The 17951-nt window shown below is 39.7% G+C and overlaps 1 protein-coding gene across 4 annotated transcripts in view; it reads left to right on the forward strand.

Annotated features, from left to right (window-relative positions):
- The window catches only part of Col12a1 (collagen type XII alpha 1 chain), a 108065-nt gene that overhangs the window by 65965 nt on the left and 24149 nt on the right, over positions 1-17951 (forward strand). For all 4 annotated transcript variants that reach the window (XM_075965135.1, XM_075965134.1, XM_075965137.1 and 1 more), the window contains 13 exons: positions 408-527; positions 1742-1888; positions 2914-3030; positions 3175-3321; positions 3775-3849; positions 5523-5662; positions 7086-7209; positions 7374-7517; positions 9525-9689; positions 10507-10545; positions 10651-10789; positions 12768-12910; positions 14701-14810. In XM_075965135.1, the coding sequence (XP_075821250.1) occupies positions 408-527; positions 1742-1888; positions 2914-3030; positions 3175-3321; positions 3775-3849; positions 5523-5662; positions 7086-7209; positions 7374-7517; positions 9525-9689; positions 10507-10545; positions 10651-10789; positions 12768-12910; positions 14701-14810 (1610 nt within the window). The remainder of the gene's footprint in view (positions 1-407; positions 528-1741; positions 1889-2913; positions 3031-3174; positions 3322-3774; positions 3850-5522; positions 5663-7085; positions 7210-7373; positions 7518-9524; positions 9690-10506; positions 10546-10650; positions 10790-12767; positions 12911-14700; positions 14811-17951) is intronic.

Genomic DNA, 17951 nt, shown 5'->3' on the forward strand with positions numbered 1-17951 from the left:
TCTGAGACTGAGACTCTAGGCTATGCGGAGGACAGGGAGGGGTGGGAAAGAATGTTGTTTTACTCATTCTTGCTGGTCTTTCATGAAAATCATATCCCATTTATGTAAGGAGGTACCTGCCATTTAGTCTCTAATGTACCTTCTAGTTCTATTACTGTGCAGTACACTCATTGTAAAGAAGATTCTGAGATCTCTCCAATTGCCTACAATTTTGAGCCTTCTTCCACACCATGTCTGGCCTTGTTACTGAGGTCTTTGAGTCCATTTGAACACTAAGCTTTCTTTGGAAACTGACAGTGGCTTTGTAATTGTTTTCTGGGTAAAGAAATGATAGGCTATTGGAAATTAAACTGTTCTCACAGAAGCATCCTAACAAGGCAGTGACGTTTGCCAATGTTTGTTTGCAGTGGGATTGCTCCCTCCGCAGAACATACACATCTCGGATGAATGGTACACCAGGTTCAGAGTGTCCTGGGACCCTTCACCCTCGCCGGTTCTTGGATATAAAATTGTGTACAAGCCAGTTGGTAAGGAGGCCCATTTATCATCACAGGAGGATGTTGGAAAGTTATTTGCATATGATTGTACCTGACTGCATTTCCCACTGCTGGGTTCTTTTGTAAAAACAAGACCTTTTGCACTGGAGGTACTATTTCTGGAAACAGTCTAAGTTATCGCCATTACGCTGGGTGTGCATGAGGCAACTTTTACAATTGAAAATCTTGCTCTGTGACCAGTCTCCAGTGGATGGCCTCACACTGCAGAGCATATTGTCAGTTTAATATACAAAATTGGACTCAGTGGGCTACTAAACTGAAAGAATAGAAAACCAGAGAGAGTGGGGTGGAAGAGGTAGATCTGGGAGGAGTTGGGGGGAAGAGTGGAAACGAGAGTATGACCAAAATCTATTGGGTGAAATTCTCAAAGAATTAATAAAAATATTATGTCTAAAAGGGAAAAATTTTATTTGGCACATGAAGTTGAGCAGATTAAAGACGCTTATTTTCAGGCACCACCCATGTCGTTATGATCATGAAGTAATCACCATACCCACAACGTCTATGTTTTCTTCATTACACTAAAAATTTATTCCTTTTCAGGCATAGGTTTTATGCATTTTAGTTTGTTCAGGCTTGCTTTCAACTCCCCGGTGGGATTTTCAGCTAAATCATCATCACTTTGAGTAAACAATTTGATATCTATGTATATTCTGTCTGCTTGTGTAAATGTCCTAGGGCGTCTTTCATGTGCCCTGGAAGATGGTGAACAATGCAGACAAAGGCGAGAAAGCAAATGTGAACATGTGCCAGAGACGTGTGGCGTTGGTAATGGAGGCCCTCCAGTAGAGAGTAAATGTAGAACGTGGTCTGAGAGAAATGTCCTCAGATCACCACTATGGCAAACACAAATGCTAATTGAGTCCGTAGTGTGTGGAAAGCACTTTTTTGGCAAAACAAGGCTTTCAGAAGAAAGGAGAGAATGGGTTCCCTAAAGGGTCGTCGGTAAATGCTGACTTCATTCTCTATACTGTGCTATGCTTTGAGGATAAAACTGCAGACTTCAGACTGGACTTGCAGATCCCTAGTCACTGTACACTGAGGCACGTAGATGGTAAAACGTGCCCAAAGGATGACTGGAATCCATATGTTCATCCTACCATTTGATTTTTAAGTTAATATCTTTAATTTTGAGCAAAAACTGAGGTGAGCGATTATCTAATTCTGTGTTCTTGCTGTTAAAGGGTCCAATGAGCCCATGGAAACCTTTGTTGGAGAAGTGACGTCATACACATTACACAACCTCAATCCCAGCACTACCTATGACGTCAGTGTTTATGCTCAGTATGACTCTGGACTCAGCGTTCCCCTCACAGATCAAGGCACCACATGTGAGTTGGGCATCGCTTTGGGATTATAAGAAATGGTGTAGCAAAACTTTCCAGGCCATCTTGTTGCAATTTACTTTTCTCTAATGTACACGTTTTCTGTAGTATCACACTGGTAAACCATTTTGTGTCTAGTTAAAATATCCAGATGAATCTCTAAGCAACTTAGATTATATGCATATATATATGAGGAAGAGGTGATACTAATTTGATGGAGAATATTATACTTTGATTTTTATAATATTAAGGTTGTACAAAATCATTTAACCCACAGTGATCTGTGTTGCTGTTTTTTTTTGATATTGGATGATAATGTATCACTTGCAATTATTGATATAATCTGATGAAATACCAAATCAGTGATTTGTCCTCGGATTTTGTTGTTCCAAAGGCTTTTTTTAAAAAATAAATATTGTAGGATTAAGCAGCTAGTATTTCAATTTTTTTATTACTTTCCCATAAGTGACACTCATAATTTTTAGGGATTATATAATCTCTTTCCTTGAAAATCACTGATGGAAGAGAGGTGTATGGTGCACTCCTTTAATCCCAGCACTTGGGAGGCAGAGCAGGTGGATCTCTGAGTTTGAGTCAGTCTTGTTTAAATAGTGAATTCCAGAATAGCCATACACACATACACACACACACACACACACGCACGCACGCACGCACGCACACACACACACATATACATACACACACATGCATACACACATATATGCATACACACATATATACATACACACACACACACACACACACACACACACACACACACACACACACACACATAAAGCAAGGCCTTGTCTCAAGGTAAAAAGCTAAGGAAATCCCTGGTGAAGAAGCAGAATGTTTCGGCCCCGTTTTCATGCATGTTTGATGTAAGTCTCTCATAACAAGACATGGTGAGATTTCAAGCATTTATTTTTAATTTTCTTCTATTGTGGATATTTGAACACTGTATTATGGTGCAAAGTATGCTTTTATCTTTAGAATACAAAGTGAATCTATTTCTTTTTCTTCTGTAGTGTACTTAAACGTGACAGATCTGAAAACTTACCAGGTTGGATGGGATACGTTCTGTGTCAAATGGTCACCTCATCGGGCAGCTACTTCCTACAGGCTAAAACTGAGCCCTGCAGATGGTATGTGTGAGAGAAAACAAACTGAGCCTGTAGTGGAAACACCTTAACCTGCAGCCTTGCAGGTTTTGTTTATAAACCATGGTGACGTGGCCTGACAGATGATAGGTGATTAACGCTTGTGTTCCCCCTTGCTGTCACAATTAGGAACCAGAGGACAAGAAATTACAGTGCGAGGATCGGAAACCAGTCACTGCTTCACTGGCCTCTCCCCAGAGGCCGAGTATGGCGTCACCGTTTTCGTGCAGACACCGAACCTGGAGGGGCCGGGAGTCCCCATCAAAGAACAGACCAGTAAGCTCTGAGTGACCGGGACAGTAGAATGAGAGGCACACTGGTACCTGAGCAAGCCCTTCCTCCCGGGGGCGGCAATACGAGGAAGATGGTTCCCAGAAGCAGAGTATGTGGCTAACTCAGGACCTTTGTAGCAATGGTCTTCGCTGGTGGTATTTTAAGGCAAGGGTTGAGGAAGGGAGAGATGGCTTTGATGACAGAGAGAAGGTGAACACGTTGCTGGCTTTTACTCATGTGGCTTCTCTGAAGGCCCCATGTTCTCCTTCCGAACTTCTCCTTTTCGCAGCGTCATTGATCTGAGAGCTGACTGAGGATGCAGACCAGACAGAAAGTCATCTATCTCTCCTTAGACATTGCTGAACCTGTGCTTTCTAGGGCCCAAAGAACTCCTTTCCTTGTGGGGTAGGGAATGTGCACGCGTGCATTTTTTCTAACTATTCTTTGGAATTCTAGCTGTAAAACCAACAGAGGCTCCTACGGAACCGCCCACGCCTTCTCCTCCTCCCACTATCCCACCTGCCCGTGATGGTAAGTAAAGCTAAAATAAAAACCAATCAGCCTGCAGGGATCCTAGGAATCACTCCACATACACACAATTTAGAATTGATAAAGAACATTCTGATACTATCTTTGCTAAAGAGTTTTTACCGAGTAGTTTGTTTCCCCTTTTCTAGGCACATTTTGGGGTGAATCAAATCAGTCTTAAACTAACCCAGCCCTTTAGCTGGGACTCCGTTTCCTCAGTTTTGCAGCAGATCTAACAGGACCGTCCATCGGCCACAGTCACACTGGGCAGGCGCTGTGAACCTTTTAGGCTGTATCTGAAATGTTAGATTTCCTGGCTTCTGAACTGAGAAGAGCCCCAGATTACACAAAGCTAAAAATATTTCCATTCATCAAAATCTGAGACTCAATTGTCAGCTGCAGTGAACTGGTGAAAACACACTGAGCTATTAACCCTGCTGTTTGAGTTATTTGGGGACATTTTCCTTTCTTAGTGTTGTTGCATTAAGTTCAGTTTAAGCAAAATAATTGCTGGTTTATTGTTTTTCCCACTTTTTGATATTTAGAAAACATTTATTTTTTTCTAAGTGTTTTTCTTTCTAAGTTTTCTAAGTGTGTTTTTCTAGGTGGTTGGACTCTTATAAAAACTGTTATATAACTAAAATTAAACACTTAAAGTTGGGTATGGTGGCACATGCCTCTAATCTCAGCACTCAGGAGACAGAGGCAGGCACATTTCTGTGAGTTCGAGACCAGCCAGGTCTATAGGGTGAGTTCTAGGACACCCAGGACTACACAGAGAAACCCTGTCTTGAAAAACCAAAGAGCAAATGAAACAAAAAAAAAAAGTATACTATTTAAAGAGTAAAATAAGGACCCTCTTTAAATTAGACTGTTGAAAAAAACTTGTTTCATTTCCTAGGAAAGTCGTGGATTCACAGCAAACTGAGCAAAAGCACAGTTATCTTTATTCTCCTGCTCTCTCCTCCCCATCTATCGCTCTCCTGACCAGATTGGTGCATTTGTAATGTGGTGGAAGCCCCATTCACACACTATTGCCACCCACAGCCCAAACTTCCACCTTGCTTTTCAAGTAACACTTGTATACCTTAAGTGTGAATGAGCTAAAGTTTTCTTAACATTGCCCTAGAAATGGTTTTTTTTTTTAGGCTGCAAAAATGAGTCAAATTAAAGATTTTATCTTTTTCTTTCTTATTTCCCCACTTATGGTCATGATGTTCTAATTTGAAAATGAAGGCAACCTTTTATTTGTGCTAAATATATGATAATTATATTGAAAAATCTCCAGACCCACTGGTGGCCTTCCTTTAACTTTGGTTATTATTGCTTTTAATTTGAGTCCCTTTATTTATTGTTTGAAGCAGCTTGAAGAATTGCATGGGGCAAGAGGATAAATTACATAATGAATCTAATTAGTGTATTCACAGAGCCCAAACTGAAGGTCACTTAGATCAGGGCTCTTTAACTTTATTGTATATTTGCACCACCTGGACATCTTACTCTTTCTGACTCAGGAGCCTGGCTGGGTCCAGGAGGCCGCATTTCTTATTGGCTTGAAAGCAAGCAGTTCCCCATGTAGCCACACGTTGAGTAGTGAGGTTTTATATGCTTTTCAGTTATACAGTGCCAAGTGACGAGAAAATTAAGATTTGGATTTTTCCTTTTTATTTTTTCAGTATGCAAAGGGGCTAAGGCAGATATTGTGTTCTTGACGGATGCCTCTTGGAGTATTGGAGATGACAATTTTAACAAAGTTGTAAAATTTATCTTTAATACCGTGGGGGCCTTTGATGAAGTCAACCCTGGTGGGATTCAGGTGAGTGTCGCATTAGCAAAGCCTGCTTAGCTGTAATGTCCTGCTTTTTTTTTTATTAGCAGTGCCTACTGTTTTCTTTCAGCTCTCTATTAAAGTAGAAAGACATTTCAGTATCAGTTCTGTCTTTTTACCTTACGGTTTGCTACGTCCATTGCACGTGTCTTTGGGAAAGAATTTGGTGCTGGGGATAAGCGAATAGAAAAGTAAATATTCGTTTAGCTTTCCTCTCTGTTTAGATGATATTCCTCTTGGAGAATTTAGGAGATTCTGACTCTAACGTCCTGCTTGAGACTCCCCACAAAGCTCATTCCGTGGAGGGTCATCCAAAGTTCTGCACATTAAATGCATTGTCGTGTCGTGCCCTCAGCATGAGAATAGTGCTTGGAAAGGGTGTGTGTCTAACACTGCTATTCCATCGTATACATCACCCCAGCCAGAAGAACGTCCATTAGTGACCCAAGGCTAGTTTGTTTTTCTAAGATGGTAATTGCCAATTAAATTCCTATGGAATCATTTCCAACGTATTTTCTTTGTACTAGAGTAGGAGCTAGAGAAATTTATGTTTATGCAAGAAGCCTCAAAGAATGATTAGTCATTTTATTGTAACCTGTCCCAAAACTAAGACCCTCCTCCACTGTTCCAGGACACTCATGAATAAATGAACATCCACACTCTGACTCTAAACCCTTTGAGGTGATCTGCCAAACTCCTTTGAGAATGTTATCCAAGCTATTATTTGCTATTTCTTGGATTTCTAAAAACAATACCTATTAATTGCACTTTTAGCTTCACTTGAATATATGGTTATCAATACTTAAGATGATCCTACAAGGTAAATATAATTATCCTGACTTTTTTGATAAGGAAATCAAAGTCCAGAAAGGTAGGGACTGTCCAGTATTACACAGCTATAGTTACCCAGAGCTAAGATTTGAGCATGTGAGTCGACTATAAACCTCTAAATCACATAAATCACAGTAAATCATACTGCTACTAAGTTTGTTATGACTAGTGATTATGATCATGCTATGACATTTTTGTGTACTGTGTTGAACGAGTGCGGTCCATGAGAAGAAGCAGGTGGCTGAGAAGCCAATAGTCCATGAGCCATGACGGTGCGCTCTTGTTTCTGACCCTGGGCTATCACTGTCACTCTGCTGGACTCATCTGCTCTTACATTTTGGAGAAAGACACATATGAAATTTTCGGCATTAATGTAAAATGATTGCAGTTTCATTAGAGACTGGAAATTAGAGACAGTAATGAGACCACAGCAGTCACAGTTTCAGTATTAGGTATTGAGTTTAAAATACCTTGTTAAGTCCAAGACCCCTAAGTCCCCACTTTGCCACTGGAGGAACTTCCGGAAGACCGAGGTCAAACTGAATAACTGACACTTGTCTCTAAACATATTTCCCTTCAGGTTTCCTTTGTGCAGTACAGTGATGAGGTCAAGTCTGAGTTCAAGCTGAACACATACAACGACAAGGCTATGGCCCTTGGAGCCCTCCAGAACATTCGGTACAGAGGAGGAAACACAAGAACAGGTACAGTGCAGCATCACTGGTGCAGGCCTTCTCTTCCCAGGCCTGGCAGGATGATGGAAGCCAGCTCCCATCTGGTTCTGATAGCCATTCCCCTGTCACCTGGGCATGGTCAATGGAAGTTCTCACCGACGTTGACACTAAAGCACTCATACCCCACTCTTCAGGCAAGGCCCTCACGTTCATCAAGGAGAAAGTCTTGACCTGGGAGAGCGGCATGAGGAAGAACGTCCCAAAGGTGCTCGTTGTGGTTACAGACGGCCGGTCACAGGATGAGGTGAAGAAGGCAGCGTTTGTCATCCAGCAGTCAGGTAAGCACAAACACGAACTCTATGGCATATAATACTTTAAGTTTTAAGTATACAAGAGGGAGTATAAGAGACCCAAACTGCTGATTTTACTCTATTACTTTGTTTTGTTGTGTGCTTCATAATTAAAGTGTTAATTTGTATTGAATTAGGGAATTAATTGCTAATTTCTTAAGAATGACATGTGATGTGACTCACATCATGAGGTGTGTGTGGTTCAGGGTTGTCAACTGACTCTCCCCATGGATGGCGGAAGACTACAGAAAACCATGGTAATGGAATAATCCTAGGGAAGGCTTCTTGCGTTATCCGAGATGAATCTTGATACTGGTTCCTGTGCAAGGGAAGCCATAGGATTCCTTCCGCCGTAGTTCATCCTTGAGGATGCAGACCAAATGCAGATCACTGAAAGGCAGACTGCGAAGAAGTATGAGATCTCAGGGTGATGGTGCTGGGGCTGATTTCGCCAACCAGGCATCCTAGGAGTCCCTTGGTAACATGGATCTGTTGATTCATTGTTTAGACTTGTTAGACAGGAAAGCACGCTTTTCTTTCCTTTTTTAAAAAGTGATTTTTGTTGAGCTCTACATTTTTTCTCTGCTCCCCTCCCTGCCTTTTCCCTCCCCTCCAGCCCTCTCCCAAGGTTCCCATGCTCCCAATTTACTCAGGAGATCTTGTCTTTTTCTACTTCCCATGTAGATTAGATCCATGTATGTCTCTCTTAGGGTCCTCATTGTTGTCTAGGTTCTCTGAGATTGCGATTTGTGGGCTGGTTTTCTTTGAAAAGCAGGTTTTTCTAGGATTTGTATTAAGGTTGTCTCTTGCACCATTGCCCCAAGCAGGGCTTCAGGTGAGCATATTTTGGGAAGTATTCTATGCTAGGTGTGATCTGCTGTACTCAACAGTAGAGAACTTGGTTGCACGCAAGTTGTCATCAGCTCACGCAATTGTTTGTCTGAGACTGTAATTCACACTTAGTATGAAGCCATTCCATTTTCTTTTAGTTTTAGTTTTAAATTATCTTATAAAATAATAGTTTACCTTATGGAATTTCCATACACACTTGACTTTGGCTGCTGCTCTCCCACCTGCTTCTCTTTGCCATCTCTTTGAACCTCTACCCCTGTTTGTATCCTTCTACCCCAAGTATTACTCCAACTATTTTCCTATGGTATGTGTTCCCTTCTCTTAAGGTATAATTTTCTCTTGTCATGGGCTCTTTTCTAGTTATTGGCCTCTATCCACACTCAGGACACATGAGGACACATATATACAAATTAGGAGCCAGGATCTGCTTTTAAGAGCCCAAGGAGCTTTTCTCATTCCGAGCCTTGTCTACCTCCCTTAGTAGAACAAATGAACTGATGGCAAAAATGTGATATATATACACAAGGAATTTCATTCAGCCATAAAGAAAAGTTGAGAATATGAATGCTTGGGTCAGTAAATATCTCAATCCTTAGATAACCTGTTTCTTACGATGTCAAATTAAGCATTTAGAATGAAAACTTTACTTATATTTGCTTAAATAGTAGAATGTTTGTTTCCAGTAAGCACTATAGTTTTTATTTTAAAGATAGTCAGTGTTACCATTGAGCACAAGCTTGATGAAAAAAAAGTCAGGTTCGAGAATTCAAATTTAAAACAGCCTGTTGTGCATTTAAGTTGTTAATGGAACCCAACAGAGCTGTTGGACTTGTGTGTTTGCATTGTGGGTCTGTGGAAGATGAGGTGCACTGCACAGTCCTTTTGCTACTAAAAGGTTCACATTTTGGTTTTTAGGGTGTCATTTGAATTGAGTTTTATATGCCAGAAATAGGGTGGCAGGGAAAAGGTGTATCTTCGTTTAAGAGTACACAGTCTTCTCGGAGGCTGAGTTTGTGCTTGAAAAGTACTTGCTGTCCATGCTGAGAGAATACAGCATGATCTCTGATGCTCTCATTTTTGATTGCTCAATCAATAAATGATGGAAAGAGGATATGTGATTCCCTTGTCAACGGGACTTTGCAGGATTCAGTGTGTTCGTTGTTGGTGTGGCTGATGTGGACTACAATGAACTCGCCAACATTGCCAGCAAGCCCAGTGAAAGGCATGTGTTCATTGTGGATGACTTCGAATCTTTCGAGAAGATCGAGGACAATCTCATCACATTTGTTTGCGAAACTGCCACTTCAAGTAAGTCACGGTCAGGGCAGAGTCATGACCTCATCTGAGAAATAGCTGCTTATAGGCATTTATCCATACTGTGTGGGATCAAGCCCAGGGCATAAATAGACTCTGGGAAATCACTTGAAACTAGTGAATCATTGCTCTTTTGAGATCAGTCTAAATGTGTGCTTGCCTGAGGTCCATTTTTAGCCTTGAAGATATAATAACCCCCACATGGAAACAAATCATTTTAATATATCCCTTTCCTACCAGCCTAATGGCTATGGCATTTGGTAAGGCACTCTTCAGTTTTGAAAGGTATATTTAGGAGAATTTCAGTAAGGTGGTTTTCTGTTTGTAATCAGTTGGTCTCTTGCCAGTTTCTGCTCAAAGAGAACACTGAGAAAGCTAGCCTTTTCCTTTCGCTTATTTGTTTTTCTTCTTCTGGAGTGCTAGAGATAAAACCTAGGATCTAGCATGTGCTAGGCTAGTGCTCTGCCATTGAGCTGTGTTCTCAGTTCAGTCAGTTGAGGCTTAGTTTTTTTTTTTATGTAAAAATTTCAAGTTCAGTTTTCCACTACAGATGCTAAAGGTAGATTAAATCCCTTTCTCTTCCCCTCAACCATTAGCAACAGTTCCTGTGGTATTAGATGATGGAGACGACTATAAGAAAAGTTCAGAGCGCTACTCCTAGGCAGGGCTGTACTTATGTGTGTATAATGCCTAGCAATAAACCGTATATTAAAAATGAAAAACTCTGCTTTGTACATGTGAATTGCTACTTTCTGTGCATCTATTTAAATTATGCTGGTGACTCATACTGAAAGAACATTGCATGTTCCAGGTTGTCCTCTCATCTATCTGGATGGCTACACCTCACCAGGTAAGCCTTTGTATGTCCTCCAGGTAATTGATTTCAAGATTTCAAGATATTCATCCTAACATAACTATAATGTACTCATTTAATATCGTCTCCTTTGATGTCAAGGCTTTAAGATGCTTGAAGCTTACAACCTGACAGAGAAGAATTTTGCTTCTGTCCAAGGGGTGTCTTTGGAATCAGGGTCTTTCCCCAGCTATTCCGCCTACAGGCTTCAGAAGAATGCCTTTATCAACCAGCCAACAGCGTAAGTTTGAAAATGGGACTCCCCTTTTCTTCGAGTGGTCAGGAGGCTCTTGGAATTGCTGCTGGTTTCCTAGAATCTTGGAATTTAAGGATTGCCAGAAAACTCCTTATGGTTGAGCTGTTTTGCTTTCCTAAACACAGCTTAATTATATTCCTAGGGTTATGTAGCAGCTTGTCCACATAAAACTGTCTCCCAAACCTCATTATTCCCAGACCCAAGCCTCTTATCCTGGTAACAACACGATGGATCACACACTCTTGAACCGAAGGCTAGGGTTTCAGTTTACTCCCTTCCTCTGAGGGAGGCTGTTAAAAAGGAAGGCCGTTTATTATTTTGAACATTTCACCCCTGTGGTGCAGAAGTGCTGAGTGGAATAAGCGAGGAACGAGAGCAAACGCTCTGGCTCGTGTTTCAGACCTTAGAAAACGAAGGGCTTGCCTACAATCAGGCGGGCTGAGGGTAGTTGTTACTGGCAGACACTCTAGCAATCTGCTGTGTAGCCCTAGATGTATTCTATTTCATGAAAGTTTGCACCTGGGTATGATAACAGACATTAATATTTCTTAGTCATTAAAATGAAAGTGTTTTATTTTGAAAAAAATATGTGTTTGGCAAGTCCAGGGAAGGCAAGGACAAGAAGAAACAAAATTTCCAGAAAGGTAGAAGAGGGTCAGAAAATAATGTCTGAAGTTTGAAATGCTTGAGGCAAGCTAATTCTAAAACCAAAAGAAATTTGCTTTAAGGAGGAGCACATAGTGTAGTTTGATCCATTATAAATTCTGAAATTTTTTATACTTAGTTACAATGGTTCAATATGCTAAGTTTTCCAGTAGACAGTATTACTCTATATTTAACTTTTTCTGTCACCTCAAGATATGAATTTAAATGATGGCAGCCTATTGTCTCTTCAGAAGTCACAATTTTTGACTTGAAAGGAAGAATAAATGTAATCAGATTTTTGTTGGTTCACTAAGGAAGGAGAAAAATGGGCTAAATGAAAGAGATGGGGGTAATAAAGGAAAAAAATCAGAATCAGTATTTTTAACTGGAAACATGAAAAGATAGCTCTTAAACATGTAAAAGGCATCATGTTAGCTTTCTCAGAGATTATGCCCAAGGAGCAAGAGGACATCATACCCTGGCACATGTTAATGACATTGCCTCAGGACACTGAGCCTTCAGAGGCATCCTGTACCCCCTGCCAAAGCTTGCGGAAGAATAGCTTCTTCCTTCCTAGGATCTACTCTCTAGGCTTTTGTTCTGCCTCCAGGGAGAAAGTGTTACATAGTATCAGACAGAAAAGCATTAATTCTATTTCAAACATTCTCCCAGAACAATGGTTTATTCAATGTTAGAAGGACACAAGGGATGGAAATATTTTGTCTCATGTCTTTAGAGCCAAAACTCATTTCTGTCTAGTTGAATCACATCCTTGTTTCATTACTAATTGTTTGCATATGTACGAGGCCTAAACATTTACAGTTGGTCCTGTTTTGGGGAATATGTAAGTTTATTGAGGTGCTTTATTTAACATTCAGGGAAGAATTTAGAAGTATAAAAGCATAGTGAGAACAAGAGAGAAATTACAACTTTAAGCCATTTTATCTACATTGCCAGAGCCCTGCCACTAGAAATTAAGTATATTTGGGTAAGACTCCCTCTCTTTATTGTATCTACAGTCATTGTGTTTGCTATCTTAAAGTGAGTACTTCCATGTGTCTAGAAAAAAGTAGTTATGGATAGGAAGATAAAGGCTATTTAGTAATTTCCCACACTTTTGTGACTTGATCAATTTATTAGCAATCTGTTAAGTGTTTGCTTCTTTGTTTGTATCACAGGTTTTTTCTTCTGCTCTAAGGCCTGGTGACTATGATTAGGTTTTAGTATTACCTATAATGAGATTCTTGTGTAAAAGTTTAAAATGGTCTCTTACTGATGAATAATCCCATTTACTTATTTATTTTGCTTCATCCAACAGAGAACTCCATCCAAACGGACTCCCTCCTTCATACACGATCATATTATTGTTTAGACTTCTCCCAGAAACTCCCAGTGACCCCTTTGCAATTTGGCAAATCACAGACAGAGACTACAGACCACAAGTTGGAGTTATTGCTGATCGTAAGGGACTTTATCCTATATTAAACCCTATGTCTAGTTTTTTCTTTTACTAAAATTTATTTATTTTGTGTCCTGGCCACAGTTTCCCCTCTCTCTTCTCCTCCAAATCCTCTCTTCCCACCCCCAATTCACTCCTCCTCTGTTTCTGTTTAGGCAAGGGCAGGTCTTCCGAAAGTATTAACAAAATATAGCATAGCAAGTTGCAGGAAGACTAAACACCTCCCCTTGTGTTAAGGCTGGGCAAGGTGACCCAGTATGAGGAGCAGAGTCTCAGAGCCAGAGATGGTCCCTGCTGCTACTCTTAGTAGTCCCAAAACAGGACCAAGTTACACAACTGTAACCTAGGCAGAGGGCCTAGGTCAGTTTCATGCAGGTTCCCTGGTTGTTGGGTTTAGTCTCTGTGAGCCTAGATCGGTGCCTAGCCCAGTTGTCATCAGAGGGGTTTCCTCCAGCAACTGATGGAAACAGATGTAAAAATCCACAGCTAAACATTAGGCAGAGCTCTAGGAATCCTGCAGAAGAGGCAGAGAGAGGATTGTAGGACTTAGAGGGGTCAAGTATATCACAAGGAAACTCACAGAATTAACTAAACTATGTATTGTTTTGACTATGCTTTATCCTTTCTTTCTCCAGAAACCTTCTGGATATATATGTATTGATATATATTTATTTACTTGGTATATATTTTAAATTTAAATGTCTTCAAATAACATGTCAGCAAACACTCAAATTGCATCTTCTCACAATTGAAATAATTCCTTTTTCCTCATTTATTTCAGAAAATTATTTGTTCTTGGACAATTTTTATCATACATAGTGAATCTTATTTCTTTTTACCTCCCTTATCCTCTCTCATCTCTCTTCCTTCTCTGCTGCAACCCTTCTTCTTCCCAAGAGCCCTCTCCCTCTGACCCTTATTTATTTATTGTTTATTTGTGAAGCCCTAAATTTAATTTGGAGTCCATACATGAGTGAGTGGGAAGTTATTTATTGGAGTGTGGACAGCATTTCAGTGGCTACACCACTGAAGAAGCAAGCAAGCATCTCCCCAGGCAACCATTAATTGACAATGGTTGTTTAAGGAGAGGTAGGGCCTCATGAGCTCTCCTGCATCCATGAAGAATGTTAATGGATCCAATCTTGTGCAGGCAACCAAAACTGCAGCAAGCTCATGAGTGCAATTGTTACGCCATGTTTAGAAGACATTTGTTTGTTTGTTTTTGTCGTACATTTCTCTATCCTCTATTTTTTTAAACTTTTTTTTGCCCCCTTTTCTTCAGTGTTCTCAGAGTCGTGGAAGGAGTGATCGAGATGTCTTGTTTAGGGTTGAGCACTCCACTATCACTTATTACTGACAGTTTGACTAGTCATGAGTCTCAGCAGTAGCCATTGCCTGCAGTGATAGGAAGCTTCTCTGACAAAGACTGAAAGTGGTGTTAACCTATGGTTACGAACATGTGTATTCAGAAGGTAGTCTGATAGCATGCTCATTTACCAACAAATAGGAGCAGCCTCCCCTCCCCCGCTCTGATTCTGGCTGATGGCCTCCTCAGCTGTGGGAGCCTCTTCAGCTGTGCCAGACCTGAAATCCCTCCTGTGGAATGCAGCACAGATCCAATCAGAGAGTGGTTGGTTACCCCAATGGAGCTGTGCCACTATTGCACCAGTGGACACATCTTCCCTGGCAGATAATGAACTTCTTTTCAGTTTTTCCAACAAGAAATACTGTGTACTTTGAATAAGAAGCACATCATGTATACACTTTGACAATGACTTTATCTTGATTGCAGCTTCTAGCAAGACACTATCTTTCTTTAACAAGGATACAAGAGGCGAGGTACAAACGGTTACATTTGACACAGACGAAGTGAAGACATTATTTTATGGAAGTTTTCATAAGGTAAAAATGTAAGCTTATCTGAGTCTTATTTTTAGAATAAGAATATGAGCTTAAAAGCAATAGCTTAAGTATTTTGTTGTGTTTAGTGTTACACTAAATTAGAATTCTAGCTATGTCTTTTGCAAACTTTTATTTTAATTGGTTTGATTAATTCAAAAGATAAAATTTAAGTAAAACAATAGCTGTCATTAGTATTCTGATATATTTTCACTGTATCTTTCAAAGTTTGAATTAATAATTATGTATAATGAAGCCCGCTTGTTTTTCTGCTTTTCATTTTTCTAGTTTAAGATTTAATGATATTTATGTTTATGTTGTTTGTCTGTGTAAATGTATGCCATATATATATATACCCTCAGGAGTTACGTGTACCACTTGACCTTGGAACTAGGAACTAAACTCAGGTCCTCTGGAAGAGCTACAAGTGCTCCTAACCTTTAATCCAACTCTCTAGCCCCTCTACTTACCACTTCATTGTAAACATTTCTGTCATTTATTTTGAGGAGTTTATAATTTAATGGATTATATTTTAGTTGGTCATATTATCATTTTATTGAGTGCAGGCACTTTCTTTTTCTTCCTTGCCTATTAAAATGTTACAAGCATGTAAGCAAACTGTAGAATAAACATTTCTAAATCCAAACATTCATAATAATTGATAAAATGATTAAGGTAAATATGTAATAGATTATTATATGAACACACAGTCTAAAACATTAATTTCTTAATGCAGAGTTTTCTAAATAATCACATTCAAGTTCTAAGACATATTTGAGATGGTTTCTTATACTTGGAGATCTTGAGTTTTTTTCAGCATTGAGGGGATTGTTGAAACTTATAGGTTTCTAAAGGACAGTCACTTGACAAAGGCTAGTAATGAGATTGTATAGTAGTAGGCCACTTGTTCGTTTCCTGGTTGCCCAGATTCCCAAAATAACCACCCAGAAACTGTATTAATTAAATCACTGCTTGGTCTATTAGCACTAACTTTTTATTGGCTAGCTTTTACATCTTAATTTAACCCATTTCCATTATTTTATATTTTACCAAGAGGTTTGTGGCCTACTGGCAAGGTTCCAGCATGTCTGTCTCTGCTGGTGGCTCCATGGCTTCTCCCTCACTCCGCCTCCTTTCTTCCAGCATTCAGTTTAGTTTTCCCGACCTACGTCTACTCTACCCTATCACAGGCCTAAGACTGTTTCTTAATTAACCAATGGTATTCACAGCATACAGGGGGGAATCCCACATCAAGACTGGATTATTAGAAACAAAAGGAACAGTCTAGTTTGGGAATACATTTTTAATGCTGTTCTTCACATAATGGATTGTGTTAATAGTAGTACAAAGTTATTGTACTGATAATCTAAAATTTTTCTTTGTATTACATACCAAAAGAAGAGCCACATACACAAAAACATGTCTTTTTAGTTCACTCTAATCCCCAAGTGAAACTAAAGAGACTTTCTCTTGTTTGAATAGGTCAGTGAGGTCTCTTTCTGCCTAATTTCTTTCCATAGCATTTTCTAATTCATGATGTAAATTTCTTTCCCCTCTGTATTAAATAGCATTAGTTCTTTGAGATTTTTCTCAGTCTTTTACTTAAAATAGATTTCTTTTTCATATACTATATTCTGATTATGGTGTTCTCTTCCCCTACCCCTCCCAGTTCCTCCCCCACCTCCCCTTCCATTTGGATCAACGTCCTTTTTTCATTCTTTAAAAAAAACAAATGAGCATCTAAGAAATAATAATAAAATAAAATAAGATAAATAAAAAGCAAACAAATTGGAATATGACAAAACAACAAGACAGGAAAAGGAACCAAAGAAAAAGCATAAGAAATGCTTAGAGATGCAGAGATACACACATTCACACACTCAGGAATACCACAAAAACCCCAAGTCAGAAGCCATAATATATACACAAAGGACCTGTAATGTAGAAAAAAAAACTCACTCTGACTTAATGTTACGAGACAATGAACAGACAAATATGCTATTGAGTTTGTTTCTCTAGTGAGATTCTTAGATAAAGCTTAGTTTTCATTTGCATGTGACTATCAATTGTCGAGAAAGCTTCTGGATTGGGGATGTGTGTGTGTGTGTGTGTGTGTGTGTGTGTGTGTCCACTTTTCTATTCAGCCCTAGGACCTCATATGTTGTACAACTGCACAGACTCTGTGCATGCTGCCACAGTATTTGAGTTTCTATATATGCCAGTCCTAGTGTGTCTAGAAAGTCTTCATTCTTTGGTGTTCTCCAACCACTCTGGCTCTTATACTTTTTCTGTCTCCCTTTCCTGAGAGTTCCCTGAGCCCCGAGGGGAGGGATTTGATGGAGATATCCTGTTTAGGTCTGAGTGTTCCAAGGTCTCTCAATCTCTGCATATTGTTTGGCTGTGGGTCTCTGTATTTGTTCCCATCTGCTGCAGGAGGAAGTTCTCTGATGATGGCTGAGCAAAGCACAGATCTACGAGTATAGTAGAATGTCATTAGAAGTCATTTTATTGCTACATTCCTTCAGCATAGCAGTAGTATTTGATTTTCCTCTAGGTTTCTGGGCTATCTTACGTTAGGTTCTTGGTCACCCAAGCAGCATTGGGTGTGGTTTCCATCTTATGGACCATGCTTTAATTCAAATCAGATATCCGTTGGTTGCACCCACAAGCTTTGTGCCACTATTGCACCGGTGTATCTTGCGGGCAGGTCACCATATAGATAGAAAGGTTTGCAGCTGGGTTGGTTTGTAATTTTCTCCTCTGGTAGTGTGCAGAGTAACCTCCAGTGCCATGAAGACTATCCATAGAGGTGAAGGCTCTAGGCAGGCACTAACTTGAGTTCTCCATGGACCTTGTTATCAGTTAGTGAAGAATCATTAATATTCTTGACAATAGCCTGGGTTGTTTGGGGGTTACCATGAGACCCTTTTGGCCAACAATTTGACGATATATAGTCCATTCCCAGTATTGAAAGGTTTATTTGGTGATGATAGATGTCCAGTTGGGGCTCTGTCTTTTCTGTTATTTTGTGATTTCATTTTGATTGATTTCACATATGTACATATATTGCAGAAAACTTCTACTGTATTAAATTTTCATATGACCTCTCAAATGGCCCTTTATTTTAGCTATCTCTCCCTTCAT

This window comes from Microtus pennsylvanicus, chromosome 3, assembly GCF_037038515.1.
Source record: "Microtus pennsylvanicus isolate mMicPen1 chromosome 3, mMicPen1.hap1, whole genome shotgun sequence".
NCBI classification, from domain to species: domain Eukaryota; kingdom Metazoa; phylum Chordata; class Mammalia; order Rodentia; family Cricetidae; genus Microtus; species Microtus pennsylvanicus.